This window comes from Calonectris borealis, chromosome Z (genome assembly GCF_964195595.1).
Source record: "Calonectris borealis chromosome Z, bCalBor7.hap1.2, whole genome shotgun sequence".
Taxonomy (NCBI): Eukaryota; Metazoa; Chordata; class Aves; order Procellariiformes; family Procellariidae; genus Calonectris; species Calonectris borealis.
Window position 1 is genome coordinate 49,925,993 of NC_134352.1, and position 15,528 is coordinate 49,941,520.

General features: G+C 40.1%; 1 protein-coding gene across 1 annotated transcript in view; it reads right to left on the minus strand.

Moving 5' to 3' along the window:
* Positions 1-15,528, minus strand: part of ADAMTSL1 (ADAMTS like 1) — a 461,995-nt gene that overhangs the window by 24,170 nt on the left and 422,297 nt on the right. The window contains exons 22-24 of the mRNA XM_075137804.1: positions 12,558-12,686; positions 5,261-5,440; positions 3,281-3,415 (exon numbers count right to left, since the gene is read on the minus strand). Of these exons, the coding sequence (XP_074993905.1) occupies positions 3,281-3,415; positions 5,261-5,440; positions 12,558-12,686 (444 nt within the window). The remainder of the gene's footprint in view (positions 1-3,280; positions 3,416-5,260; positions 5,441-12,557; positions 12,687-15,528) is intronic.

Below are 15,528 nucleotides of genomic sequence, written 5' to 3' on the forward strand. Positions count from 1 at the left end.
TTGTATGATATAAGGTCTTCTTGTATGCCTGCCATGAACCAAGGAAATCAAAAAGTCTGTGACAGTCTGTTGCTCATCACTGATTGTCAGTTTGTGCTACTGTAAAACCCAGAAATATTCCCAAGCTCATGGGTGCTCTAGCTTCTGCTTTGAGGGGAGTCCTGTCCTTCAGATGTGTGAGCTATAGATAACACAGAAATGTCTACTACACAACCTGCCAATGAATGTGAGGGCTGGGGAGGACTGCATTACTCTACACATACTTCCAACAGTTGTGAGGCAGCAGGATAACTATCAGTCTGTGTAAGCCACTATCTACATCATGCTCTCTAACTGGATGATGAGTTGGGCCTCGAAAGCCCAACCCTTGAGAAGTAAAAGTAAGAAGTATGTAAGAAAAAAATGTTCCTATAAGCTGATGCAAAAGGTTATTTTACATTAGATCTTAAGGGGAGGGTTGCTGACTCCATTGGGCAGGGCATGGGTTTTTAACGGATCTTTTCCTCTACTTCTATAATGAAGGCACACAAATGACCACTGAATGACTCCTAACAATGAGAAGAAAGACCTCCAAACCAGATATTTGTGTTATGGCCCTGATCTTTCCCTTCTGCAAACCCCCTGAAATTTATGTGGAAGAAACCGATAGAATCTGACTCCAGAGAGCAAGTTCACCATTTCAAATGGTTGAAATGATGGTGGAAGCACTGCACAATTCCACTTTGTAAAAGAAAGTGCATGTATAATAATCTGGAGGCTCCCGTTCTCTCCTTTCAACTCAGCTTGTTAATTGTTGTTATATTTTATACAGTTGTTAATTTCCAAATAAGTTCTCATTTGCAACTTTAATCTTCTGTTGCTGTGCTAATATTTTCTGATTTTTTTTTCAAGGCACAAAACCAGCATTTAATGAAGTTTTGATTCCCCTTTTTCTTAAACCCTGGCAAGCCCATACCTGAATTTATCCAGGTTTTTAACATATTTTTTCACCTTTGCTGTCTTTTAATTCCTTTAAAAAAGAAAGTTTCCCCAAAGCTTACTTACCACTCCTTTTCTTCACATTTCACACTGTTCCTTCTCTACTCAACAAATTCTCATATCCTTAGATTTCCAAATATCAAGTCTAATTCAATGCTTTCTGAGACCCAAGAGATGCCCATGCCTGTCAGCAGTAGCATAGACAAGGGACCCTATACATAGTAATTTATATACCTAAAGGTCTTATATGGGGTATCCAGAGCATGTAGAGCAAAAACCACAACATAATCAATGATGAAAGAAATAAAGTCAATTGGCTGGGTGACAGAATAGAAAGAATTAGTGGACAGCTTATAGGGGATGTTGTGGACAGGGAGTCACAGACTTGGGTCACAGGTTTACAAGTTCACAGGTTGTTCCAAAATTGGTGTTTGCAGCTGGTGCTTAGAAATATATGCAGATTTTCTTTCCCATGTAGCCATATTTCAAGCAAAGGTTGATTATGAAGGTATTACTGTAGTCCATGATAAACTTAGCCACTGCACTGGAAGACTGTGGGGAGACTAAATTTGGGAGTAACTATAGAGTCTTGGATTGTAATCCATACTGATAGTAGTGTACGGAGTAAACTAGATGTAGATTTAAAAAAAATCTGAGAGAGGAGTCCTTTTTTTTTTTTTCAGTAATAGGTATTCTTATAGTGGATGAATCCAAATTCTTTGGTACAACTACAGACAGTATATTTAAGTAACGTACATGGAAGACTAATGCTTTGAGTATTTGTTTCAGTGATAAAACATGATGCAGCACACTGGGCTGCAGCTTTCTAATTGATTGGTTAGCCCATTCCACGCTGATTTTTCATTAGAAAAAATCTCTCAGGAGGTTTCTTTAGGTTTTAATAATACAAGCCTCAAATTCAGGTCAGTAAAACTTCAGTGAAGTTGAGGGAATTGCCTCAAGAATGAAACTGATTTGCTATTTTGCTATTAAGATTCATGGAGTTTCTTTGCCCCTGAAGAAGGGTATGGGGTGACATGGCCAAATGAAATTAATTTAGAGGTGGTTATATACACAGAGTGCAGAACAACCTTTGTGGTTCAATTACTGCTTTCAAACAATAAAAAATCCCTACAACTACTAAAGACCTCTTTTTGGAAACCTGAGAGGAGATGGATGAAACAGTGAGTACAATAAAAGCATACTCAAAATGATTTATTCAATGCTAAAAAATACCTTCAGATATTCCCCCACCAAGGACTATTTCAGTGCAGGTTTTGTGCAAGCAGAAATGTAATCCAGAGCTGCATGCTAAAAGCCATTGTAAATGTATGCAGATGTCAGCACTGGGGAAAAGTAAACCATACAAAACTAAAAACATAAATAGAAAGCCTCCACTGTGAAAATAAAATTTTAAAATTGCTACTAAGTGTAAACAAAGAATGTTTTGGAAGGTAGTAACAAGGCCATTACAGAAGCTGTTTGCCTATCTGAGCCTGACAGTTAGTAGAGGCTCAAGATCAACGTGAGAAATTAAATTTTAAAGTACACATACCCTGAACTTCAGAAAAGGATGAGATTCTCTTTGCAAACAAATCATGTCCACAGATCTGAAAGGAGTTTACAACATATAACAGAACTTGCAGTGTAAAGAGGAGAAAGCTATATGGAAGGCAGAAAAGAATGAAAAGCAGAAAAGTATTTCATTGGGGATTATTTCCTTATATGGCTTTGTGCAGACATGGTGCGTGATGTAACAAAGAGGAATAAAATGAACAGAATGAAACAGAGAGCTTGCAGGAAAAAAACATGTCTACAGAGATAGGCAAAACTCTAGAAAAGGCTCTGAAGAAGGAGGATGTACAATATGAATAGCAGACATATGGGAAGACTAGTACCCAAATGCAGAATAAAAAGGAAAACAGAACCACAAGTGTTTCTTCTTTTAGATCAACTGGCACACCAGTTCGCCGTGTCTTGCATTGAATGAGTTTGCCAACCCCTCAGAGCAGGGACTGCTTCTTACGGGATGTTATAAAGTGTGGCACAATGGAGCCCTTATTCTTCATACAGCTTTGCGGCATTACACTAATAAGAGGACCTCTTTTTTAAAATGAGTTTCTGAGTTCTGAGAACACTTTGGCAGTGATTATGACTGACAATGCACTGTCGGCGTGATGTCTTTTGACCTAGTGCTCCATGGCTGGATAACTGGATGCATAACTGTAATGGATAACTGGATGCATATCTGTAATCTAAACTCTAAACCCTTCTAAATCTAAAAAAATCTTAAAGCACTTACCTATGAGAGCAGAGCTCCCTGGACTGACGGTCATTTTTGTTCCTGAAGGAGAGGTCAGTACTGAATGAGTGCTGGTCCCAGCACTGGAAAGCACTGCTGTCAAGTCTTCTAGGTAAGGAAGAGGTCGTGGAGGCTCTGGTAACAGATTGGGAGACTGAAGTGATGAGCAACACTACAGCACAAAACATCTTGGGGACATCAAAAAAACCACCACCAGCTATTGGTGCATTATTTGCTGTGCTGCAATATTAAAATTTCAGAGGGGCAGTCTAAGCAATTTTGGGCAGCTATTAAAGGTGTGCTTTGCCTCATTTTAGGTAAGGCGCTAGAGAAATTATTAAAATCATATCTCTATCAGTATGACCACAAAATAAAAGAAATTCTGTCTGAAGGCTACCATGGCATTCTGGTTGACCCTCTTCATATGTGACAAAGGTACATGGTATCAGGAGATACAGCAGCTTGGATGAAAAAGCAGATTTATACAGCATAGAAGCCGAATCAAATGTCCATAGCAGTCAGTGGAAAACTTTTTAATGTCTGTTACAACCTGGATCAAGCCCTGATTAAATACGATTATAACCCTGCCAAATCCTGTGGTATACCTAGGCAGAGCTCCAAAGGACTAAGTTCAGAGCTCAAGAGGATCAGTCTATACTGAGAACTGCTGGATTTAGTTCTTTACTAACCATAGTGTTATTTTAAAAATCAATTGTATTCCCAATTCTGTTCGTCATGGAAACGATGGGATATTTGATTTAAGTGAATGGTGGCTTCATCCCGTTTCAATTAGTTCATGGCACACATAAGAAGTTTTCTATTGCTGATCACATTCAGTGAAGTACGAGTCATGGCTGCTTGAACTGTTTCTTTCCATCAAGGAACTAAAAAAGTGATTTGCCTACAAACATAAGCAGCTTGCATAACTCACAGTAACTTTCCATCTTTACAGACTAAGCCATTTATAAAGATCAGAAAATGATTTAAAGATCATGTGGGAGATTTTATTTATAGGCTGAAATCCAGTTGTTTGGGTTTTTTTTTTTTCAGATTTTTTTAGATAGAGTTTCTATAGCTAATCTGGATTCACAGGGGAATCGTGTGAATGTTCATAAATGGGTTTTAGTCTTGCCTGTGAAACTGAGAAATCTCACTTTAAAACTTCCTCTGGAAGCTGCATCATCTATAGGACCTGTGGTCTTCTAGTCATGAAAGATAAGAGCTGTAATGGATGCTTTAATGGTGTTGCACCAATAACAGTGACTAGGTTTCAAAATTTGACACTTCACTATCAAATGTACAGAAGCACTTACAAAGTCTGGCTGGATCATTCATCTGCCAGGCATGGAGAAATAAAAGAAGATGAGTTACTAGGAAAGGAAACCCCTTTCCCACACATCCAGTTACCACCAGGTAATACTTCCACCCATACTTCACAGCTGACATTGTCTTTTCAAATCACCCAGCGGGGCTTTCTGTCTGTTGTTTAGAAACCCAAGAAAAAGTAAACTTCGCCCTTCACTGAACTTGGGAAGTGCTTTTTAAAAGAGGACTGGGTTATGCAACTGTTATGTGTGAAATGGGTCAGTGTCACACAGCCATGTACAGAAAGGCTGCTCAGCAGAGGCAGAGCACTTCACAGGGTAAAAGTGGCATCATTCTCATTTCAAGAAAAGCACTTTAAGAAATGGTTAATAAATGTTTTTCTTAGCTCTTAAGACTGAAAGAGTGAAACTGAATACCTCAGGACTGGAAAGTGCAGCCCCTGTGCTTAGACATTTTCTCCTTATCCATCTTCCTTTTTCCACCACCTTGTTTCAGGTGATGCTACCCAGAGAAAAAGTGTGGACTGATTTGTTTCTTAGAACAGGCCTGCCTGTATGCCATTCCCTCTTTCCACATCCTCTGATTAGTTCTGCAGGCTAGGTGTGCCAGCAGCCACATTACTGTTGCTGCAAGTAAAAAATACCCTGGACTTACCAAGGACCAACAGCTGGGAGCTTTCAGTTACCTCCCCACGAAGATTGGCTGCCTTGCAGGAGTACAAACCCTCATCTGACAGAGAAACATTTGCAATTAACAGCAACCCATCATGCAGATGGTGAGCAGAGGACAGCTTGACCTTGTTCTTAAACCAAGTAACTTCTGCTTCAGGAACACCTGGAAAAACATTGACAAAACATAACACAAGTAAGATATAGTGGTTGCTAAACTGTGTTATGGTTGCTAAAGACAAAATTGTTAAGATAGAACAATTAAAAAAAGATTTTAATATGACTTCCAAGTGACATTTTGTGCAGTTCAGAAGTGTTTAGTCAACTCTCTCACATTGCCTGCTTTTATGTTTCTTAAATCCCTCTAAGATGGAGCAGAAGAGTTAAAACCAAATTGAAGTCTTCCCTTGTAGTGTCCCAGAATTGTACAAGTGAACTCTGAACTCATCACTCAAAAGAAAATCTCTATTGGATCAAAACAAAGGTTAATCTAGCCAAGTATCCTGTCTCTGGAAGAAGGCACAAGCTGGTGCCTCTCCCAGCCTCCCGCTAGTTTCAGGTCAGGAACTTTCTGAGCCAGGAGTAGTTTCTGTGCAGTTATGAGTCCTCCATGGACTTATCTTCTATTAATCAATCCAATCTTCCTTTTTGAAATTATGCAAACAATTAGCATTTACATCTTCAGAAAAGCAGTTTCACTGGTCTCATCAGGAGTCTTCAGACAAAGATTGTTACAGATTCATAACCCACTATAGGAAGAATCGCCTCCCTTTGTGTGCTTGGATCTGAGGTCCAGCTATCTCTGTTGGGTACCCTCTTGTAGGAGTGGGTTCTGATAAGTAGTTGGCAAGACCTCTGGTCTTGCAGTGGATAGTATTTCCTTGGCATAGGGATTTCTACCTCGGTTTAAATCCATGCCAGATCAGGCAATTTAGTGTCACTGACTACTAAATAATTGGTTTATATGAAATGGTATTGGAAGTCTCAATAGATGGGATAGACCCATGGAGCTGAGCCTGGGAGGAAATGATACTGTGTGGACCCATGGCTGTAAGGACTAGCACATCGCTAATCATGGTAACTGCTGGAGTGCATGCTCTCCCATTTGCGGTACCCTCTGTGTGTGGGAGGCAGTTAATCTCTTTCACATGAACATGCAGTTTCCTTGTGTCTACTGTAGATTAAGGGCATGCGTACAGGCAGTTATTCTTAAGTATCTGCTAACCACCTAAATCCTGCCCCTGCCTCATGTCACAGCAACATATTACTCTGCCCATTGCCAGTACCTTTCTGGTTATGCCTCCACGTCAAAAAACAAAACCCACTCTGTTTGTCAATTCTGTGGCCCTGGCATCAGAAATACCTCACTCGGGCTGTGCTCACTGAGCACGACCACCCATTTGTCTGTATTTGTAGTGACCGCCTGATTGCAGTGCCTCGCTAAGCATGTGCAGATGGAAGTGGGAAAGGGAGATTTTCCCTATTTTTTCCACATCAAAGCATTGTGGTTTTTTTCCACCTCTCCCAGAATCACCTGGTGACTTTGCCAAGACATCTGGAATGAGTATGTCTGAGCTTGGCAGGCAGGAAGGAAAGCTGAAGCCCTGAAAGGACAGAGGGTCTCGTCCACATTCAGAAAGTAGCAGGAAGCAGGCTGTAAAAGACTGCAAGGTTTTTCTCACCTTTGTCTGAGGGTAAATAGCATATTCTAATCTGGACCTTTCATGACATACCCAGAGAACTAATCATTCTTGTCTATGATGCTGTTTTCCAAAGGCTTACCCTTGTTTGTGTTGCTACAACTCAGCTTTTTTAAAATTATGGGCTGTTGACCTGTTTCTGCCCGCCCCCCTGCCCCAGGTTAGGACGAGTACACAGCTCTCCGTCTGGCTGCTACTCTTTGACCTATGTGGCATGGGTGGGCCGACCACCACTTAAAACCTCACTCTGATTTTTTCCAGAGCATCCAGGCAGAGTCCTCTGGAGAGTTCAGACAACCGCCGGATAGCAAACAACCCCAACCCTTCAGTTTATTCAAGCCTGCGTGTTTATTGTGTTTCCATCGCAGGGAAAGGAAGTTTGAGAGTTGAGCTCTGGAGAGCAAAGGAGAGAAAATGGAGACTTTTCCAGTTCTGCAGTCCCTGAGATGGAAAAACACTCACATCTCAGCACTTGTCCTCCCAATGCCACCCTAGTGAAGGGGTGATCCACTCTCTTTTGCAGTCTAAGCTACTTAGAGTGCACAGGTTTTCACATTATAGCTATTGCAGAATTTAGGCATGGAAGTATCAAGAAATGTACCTCAGAAATAAACAATCACAAGATTATAAAATTATAAAGCTTTCTCCAATTCCCACCAGGACTCATCTTCTTTTTTTTGTTTTGAAGACTAAAATTGGGTAGAGCTTTCAAGTTTTTCTTGAAAATATAGGAAGATAAGTGCAAATAGTGGGACAAGAAGAAGGGATGAGAAGCGCTGAGAAGAGTGAAAAAGAAGGGAAAGGGACAATGAGGATTTCATATGACCACAGTTCTCAAGAGCAGGAACTAAACTAAATAAATAAATACAGAGAGGCAGAGAAAACTAATTTGCTTCTTGCAGACAGCTGCTCAGATAGTCTACTAGCAGAAAAAGCAACAAGGGGTTAAAGGTAAGACCCCTTACTGTTGAGGTATTACTGTTGAGTCTAGGAAAGGTTCACTTTACCTACAAAATGTCCGGCAGCTCTACAAAAACCTTTTTCTGACTCTAAAAAGTGTGTTCTTCCTCTGTCTTTAATGTGAAGTTTCCACACTAACAAGAGCTTATTTAAAACTAACCTGTACAACTGTACCTACAGTTTGGTTTAGGGAAGATAAGCAGTATACGTCAGTGAGCAGCAGCTTCATTTTCCTTTGTGCTTCCACCTTTAGTGACACATACCAGCCTAAAGACAGGAATAGGAGGCAGCCAGAACAGGGACGAGCAAACACATCATTGCACAACATTGCCACAAGGGGTAGCAAGAGCATTTCAATCAGTTTTGTTGGGTAACGGTGAATGACAGAGGACAGAGGGCTGAGTGTGTTTGCCTTGCAGAAACAATCACAGAGACTGAAAGTCTAAGAGGTGCCAGCTGGAAACAAAACTCACTTTGCTGGGCAGGCAAGATTTTAGGTGGTGAACAGTTACCCAAGTCTATCCTTCTTCAGCTTTCCTCTCCATCATTGTGCATGTATCCAGCACAAAAAGGCTACCTGGGATACGTAGCAAGCAGAAATGTGCGTAACAATCAAGATAATTTTGCTAAACCAGGAGCTTTTGGGGAAAGGAAGCAGAGTAATACAAAGATCTAGCAGTGGTGACTTGTTTCCAATGCCACAATGTTCTTGAAACAGTGACTTGCATGTCAGAATCTGGTATAGCTAATGAATAAATATGGGACAGAAAGCAAGGTAAGAACTAGAAAAATATGAACTCCAGCATATAGATGAAATACAGAGGAAAGGAATGTTTAGGAGAGTTGAAAAAGCTGTACGCTGAAACATCAGAGAGAGAAGGATATACGGGGCAGGATGGTAATATATTTTAAGTCACTCTTCCAAACCTGTTCTGACTCAACAGTGACTAATGGTACATGACACTTTGCAGGCAGGTGCCTCTTCTAGAAGTCTTATGGACTGAAGGATACCATGGAGAAATGCCCTAAGAACTAGATTTTTAAAATTGGTTCCTCCTTTCATGTCCAGCTGTATTTTCAATAAGAGCTTAGGCCAGATTGACTGAGGTTTCTGGTATCTGAAAGAATATCTGCACAATTTAAGTACTGAAGTCAACAGAAAGCTTCCTAGTGATACTGATGTGATCCAAACCGCTCCCACATCCCATTTGGAAGTGAAATTGCCCACAGCAATCAAGTTGCCCACACCAGAAATGCTGCTGGCTTTCTGAGTCGTGGAGAAAATCTTCCACCTGGAAGTCACAGGCATCTGCAAGACTCCTGAGTGACTTTTGTGTGGGATTCCCTTAGGATTAGTTTTGGAGAAGTCTGGGATTGACCACAATCACCTATCTATGTTTAAAAAATATTCTTTCACCTCTATAGACAAAGTGGCAAAGTTATGTCAAGTGAAATAAGGCTGATTTTCAAGCTTGAACAAAACCACACCACCATCTTTGTGGTATAACCAAAACAGAGCTTCATCCTGACATAATTCATATCAGGGGCCAATTAAACTCTAATGCATCCAGGATGGTTTTGTTTTCCCTTGGTCTTACAGCTAATATCTATAGATTTCAGCTCGGAACACAGATTTTGACAGTGTTTATGCCTTTCATAAGAAGTTAAAGAGCAATATAAAATTACCTCTGAGATTCTGGTAATGTTCTTTTATCTCTTACCTCTTGCTTTTAAGAAACCTTCCCAGGCTTATCAACACCTGTCAGCAGCAACTGTATATTTCTGTCTCTTGACAGCAAGAGCAGCTTTAGAAAATGTCATAACTGATCCTCATACTTAATATTTCTCTTATAAATATTTATTCTGCTGTCCTGCTGACTCTAAGTAAAGACATGTCCCTATATGAGTCAAGACATCAAGATATAATACATGCCTGGTCCTATACTACAGACTACATAGCACAGTAATAGCAACACAGCTTATAATGATGAGATTAACAGGAACCAAATTCTGATCTGGAACAACTCTCCATTGCTGCGCTGGCTCAGGGCATCCTGAAATGACCAGAAGGAAAGTACTAGAAGAAAAGAGACTATAGCTTCACAAAGCTGTGTGAAGAGTTTTTTCTTCTAGATAAATCTCTACATAATTTCTGGATATGTTAGTTTTGTTTCTAATTATGTTCATTTCATTCTCACACTCTAATTTCTTTTTTATTATCAGATGATATTGCATTAACCATTGCACATTAACTTACTATGATTTGATGACCATTTCATTGTTAATGCCTTCTGGGGAACTTTGGCAAATTACATAGCTGTAAAGTTCATCTACTCTGAAGAAGTCACTGGCATACGACACGTTTGCTGACTGAAGCAATAGTGCATGTTACTCTCCTCAGAGTTGATCGTTCTAAGTAGAATGATCAAAAATATATTAAAAGGTTGGATAATCACAACCCTGATGCTAAAAAAAAATTTGTGCTTACATTAGAAGGAAAATTATATTTATTGTCATATTCTTTAACAGGTTTTATGAGATGGTATATTTTCCAGGCAAAGGTGAGACAGCTGACAGAAATCACTCTGTCCTGGATCATTTCCCATATGTAGCTTTTTTTTAATTGCTGTTGAATTACTAACACTATCTGTATGAAAATAGGATTCTAGTGCCTATAAAATATTTCTGCCCTCATTACTCACTCTCTTATTCCCTGTGTAACATCACATCTTTTGGTTTATGACTTTGTAATAATTTCAACAGTATTAATCTCTGGTGTCAAATGTAGTTGACATTTTCTGTGGAAGCAGTAGCAGAAGACAAACACCCATGAAGAAAATTATGATTTAAGCAAATTTCTTCTGTATCACAGAAGAATCCAATATACAGTAATGCTACTAGATAGCAATAACCTTTATTCTTGAAGAGAAGACAGTGATTCTGCTGTGACACTGCTAAAATTTTCCATTCTGGATGTACATTGTCATAGTAGGTAGGCTTCATAAAATTGCTAGAAACTATTTTCTTCTCAGAAAAGGCACTGAATCTGTGACCCTGACTATGCTGTGCTCCCCTCTTGTAGTCTTCTGATGCCATAAGAACTATGGCAACTTTGCTCAGCCACGTCCTGTTTTTTTCATGATGTCTTTATACTGAAAGGAAATGGCTGCACTTCTTAAATCAGCAATCACTGTCTACACCTGTGGGGCCTCCCCATCTGCAGCTGAAAGAACCCAGAGAGAGAAATCCAAAATAATTTATGTTCATGTAATACTTAGTCTTTTTCACACACTGTCAGTGCAGGTGGATATGCAGGGGTCTGGGGAAAAAGAGTACAGCTTTCATCTTCTTCCTTGAAAGACACTGGACATCAGTCTGATTGCAAGGGAGTGTCTAGTGTCCATGTGGGGGAGCAACAGAGTTACTGAATTTACTCCTTCATGAACCACTAGGAAAAATGATGTTTCTTTTTCTTCCATTAACCCACTGAGAGTAATTAATAAATTGGGATCCCACCCTAGCGTTTGCACAGCTATTGTGCATGCTTTGCTAAAGGACAGATGACCAAATAGTGAAACTTGAGCACTTGAGCCAAATACTCTTTTTACTTAAGAATTTGCATAGGGGTGTGGTTGGCAGCACTTGAAGAAGGAAAACTGACAACCACTAAGTGCTGAAAGTGAGCAGAAAGTGTAAAAAAAGCAGGACGTTTGCAGTGCAGTATATTTGCAGTGCAGATGCTTATTTAGAGTCATCCGAAGTAGCTGCTAGGGACAAGAAGCTAAAGCAAGGGTCTAAGGGACCTCATACAAGTCTCCATGGCAGATAAAATACTCAGCATGGCTCACTTTGTGTTTTATAAGCTGTTCCCTTCCCCTCCTGTTCCCCCTCATACTATGCATGAAAGTGTAATGAATCAAAGGTCTGGCCCTGGGTCTTTAGAGATTTCCCAGCTCTCATCCCCCACCCCTCCTCCCCAGACCAACACCATTCACACCAACAGCCATCGGACTGCAACACACAGATAAGGTCAGCCTCTTTTGGTCACCATTGGAAAAAGGCAAACTGCTGTTGTAAGACTGAGGGACATTCAGTCTCTGGCTGGAAAACAGTTTCAGGTAGAACCCTCTTTTAGCACAATTCCTCTGAATTCCTGCACTCCCAAGATGAAAAAAGACAAATCAGAAAAAGAGTGTCCTAACATGCCCTTAATTTGAAAAAACAAAGTTTGGCAGGAAAAGAAGGAACTAACCAGAGTGGATTTTGAAAACCTCATCAGTGAGGAAACGAGTCAGTCCATGCTTGCATACTCTCACCAAACATCCCCAAGAGGTAGGAATGTGTATTAGTTTCATTGTACCCACATCATACTGTGTATCTCTAACAAAGATGCTTGTGGTATTGACCCAGACCGATTTTCTTAAGCCACTACACTTTTTTCTTGAAATTGATAAAAGGAGAACATTTCTACATTAAGAATTAATGGAAATAAGGAAGTTTGCCTGAGTCCTAGGAAAACCTTGACGTTTCACCCAGCTGCACCTAGAGACACCAACTTAACAAAGAACCCCACAGAAATTTATAGCCGAAGGCACCTGCATGGGAGACGAAGTAATTTCTCACCTGCGACCTGGCAGCTAATGGTAACATTTGCGCTCTGGATTGTTTTCACTGTGCTTCCAATATCAACAGTGACAGCAGGTGATTCAGTGTTGATCACAGTAGCTCTTGATGCCTTTATCAGTGGCTTTCCTGTATAAGAGAAGCACCACAGTTTATCAGACCCAGCACACTGGACTCGCATGGGATAAATGGCCTGGGACACTCTGTGTGAAAACATCTACACAGGACAGGCGAGTAAGGGAAAATGTTGAAGTATGAGTCCACCTGTTCTTTATAGTATTACAGTGTCACCAAATTCCATGGGAAAAGCTGTCTTGGAAAAAGAAAAAGCATACTTAGAGCAGAGGCAGAATAGCATTAAAGCCATACAGACACAAATGAGAACCAGCTGAATCAATAAACACCAGCAGAGTTGGAGCTGCAGCAAGATGTTTGCTTGGTACTGCAACCAAAATACCACCCTTTGCTGAAGACCAGACATAGGAAAAAGAAGCCTGAGTGATGGCTATAGGCACATTAATAGTGCAGGAGTTTTAGAACAACATGCGAGATGTTTCTACACATCGATCATGTTTTCTTTAACCTACAGTGGAAACACTGGGATTGGGAAGACCAGACCATAACCAGAAAGGTTTCTCATAATGGCTAGCGTAAGAAGATGAGGGACATAAAAAAGTTTCTTTCTGTCAGATAACCTGTTTTGGTTTATCTAAAGCCTGTAGTAACAGTGTTATGCATTAATATTGTTTATCTCTAAGGAAGATACCTGCTTTGCCTGCAACAAACTTTTCCAATTGTTTTCAGTGTGCTTCCAACATCTGTGACAGTGAGCAAGTGGGTCAAGGTGTTCCCCTGCTGTTGTGCTATGTGGGATTAGCTATGCAGTTATCCACCACTGGGGGCTCGAGGAGCCTTTTGCAACTCCTTCTGTAAGGGCGTTGTAAAGGCATGCCTACATGAAATAAAAGAGTTCAGAGATACTCGGGCTTAGCTCTGAGAGAGGGGAGTGAAGCAGGAGAGCTGATAGAGCTGGGTTAAGATAGCCCCCTGTCCCAGCCAAAATGCTCTGCAGGCAGGATGTTGGCAGGAGGGGCAGAATATGACAACATCGCTTTAAATGGTATGGGACTTGGGTGTTTTTGACTCAGTGTTGTATTTTCAAACTCATCTTTATCCAAAAATCTATAAACACATGTTTTTTCTGCTTTAAATAAATGGTCAGATACAAAACAAGTTCAGATATCATCATTTGCCTCCACAAGCTGCAGTTTTAAGCCAATGTCTACCCCTGGCTTCATTTGTGTGTTAATCTGGAGGTGACCAAGGAAGAAAAGATGGAGCTGAGAAAAACGATTTGGTTTCATTGAGCTCAGGGAGAGTCCTGAAAATTTAATTCAGCTCTAACTATAAATTGCTCCATATAGCTATATTTCCAGCGCTTTTAAAAGATGCCTTTCATCTGGAATTCCTGTCATATCAGTTTGGGGCTTTTTTGGTATTTTTTTTTAATTTTTCTTTTGGTGCTTTTAATGCCTAAGAATAGCAAAGTAAAATATTACATTTCATTGTTGAAATATCTCCAAAAATTTTGATGCTTTGTGGCAAAGCCTAAAGAAAAGAAAGAAAAATTCTTGAGCTATCCATCAGCCTTTTATTTTCCTGATTGTTTTTCACAATCTCATCAAAAGATTAAAAATCTATTAGCTGTTAAACCCATAAATGAGTAGCAAACCATTGAGAAAAATGGAAGCATACTCCACTTTTCTTCCATGCATGTGTTAAACTAATCAGAAAATTCTTCAATGAAATAAGCTTTCAGCCCCACTCTTGGTCCCTCTAAAGAAGGTCTCAGCTTTCCAGTTTTTTTGGAGAAAGTACTTCCATTATGCCAAAAAAGTTGTTGCTTTGTTCCAAAAACTGCTCAGTATCTTATTTTGATATTTATGGCCTCATTTTATAAGATGTTCAGTTCTTTGCCTTGGATGTGAGATGGAAATGTATACCAGTTCCTAAGCAGAGTTCAGCTTGAGTCTGGGATGCATTCATCTAAAAAGGTTAAACTACAGCCTAAACTACTATAATTATAATTAATTGTAATAAAAAATCTAATAGCCTTCCTGTGCCACATGTATATCTAATGCTCAGTTTATTTTTCTATAGCTTCACACAAAATTGTCTCCATAGATTACATTGTACAAAGACTATGGTTTTTAAACTCACTGGAGCAATATGGACAGAATAGCAGTTTTGACTGATGATTTTTTAACCTCATGTTCAGCTTCTTGCTGGTGCAACACAAGAGATTTACTGAGGAGTTGCTCTTTATAAAATACTATACTGTCTTAGCAGCAACACCACTGCCCTGCTGCCCAGGATTCAGCAAAGATATTCCTGATCTGCAGTAGTGTAAAAAGGACTAGTCTCTTTGTTTTTGCCTACATGTAATATGTAGCTCTGATGCAGATCTTCCTTTTCCACCCTGGGTGATTCAGCTGTTCTCCTTCTAAGGGACAGACAAGCTCTCTTTACTGTTGGTTTACAGATCATCAGAGCTTCACTGCTGGCCATAGCTGCATTCTTAGATTTTCTTTATGGTCCTCTTACCTGAAATTTTCTCTGTGTTTGTTTAAAAAACTCAAGCTCATTAACAGCTATTCCTTCCTCTTATCATACATGGATACATTGGCAGCTGATGGTCACTGCCTGCACATTGGAGGCCTCCAAATGCTTCCACATTCTGGAGCAGTGAAATGGAGAGGTCTGAAAAATCAAGAAGCTTTCTAGCATTCCTAATATGTTTCCTTTTGCCTTTGTGATAAATAGGATCCTCCTTCTCTAAGACCTCTCTGCCTTGTCACAGTCCTTAGCTGTCTCTTTGTCCCTCCATTTTACTCAACATCTCCTCATTCACGTTTGCTGCTCTGTCCTCTACTAGTCCTGACGTGGTTGTGAGCCTGCTGACATTGCCTAC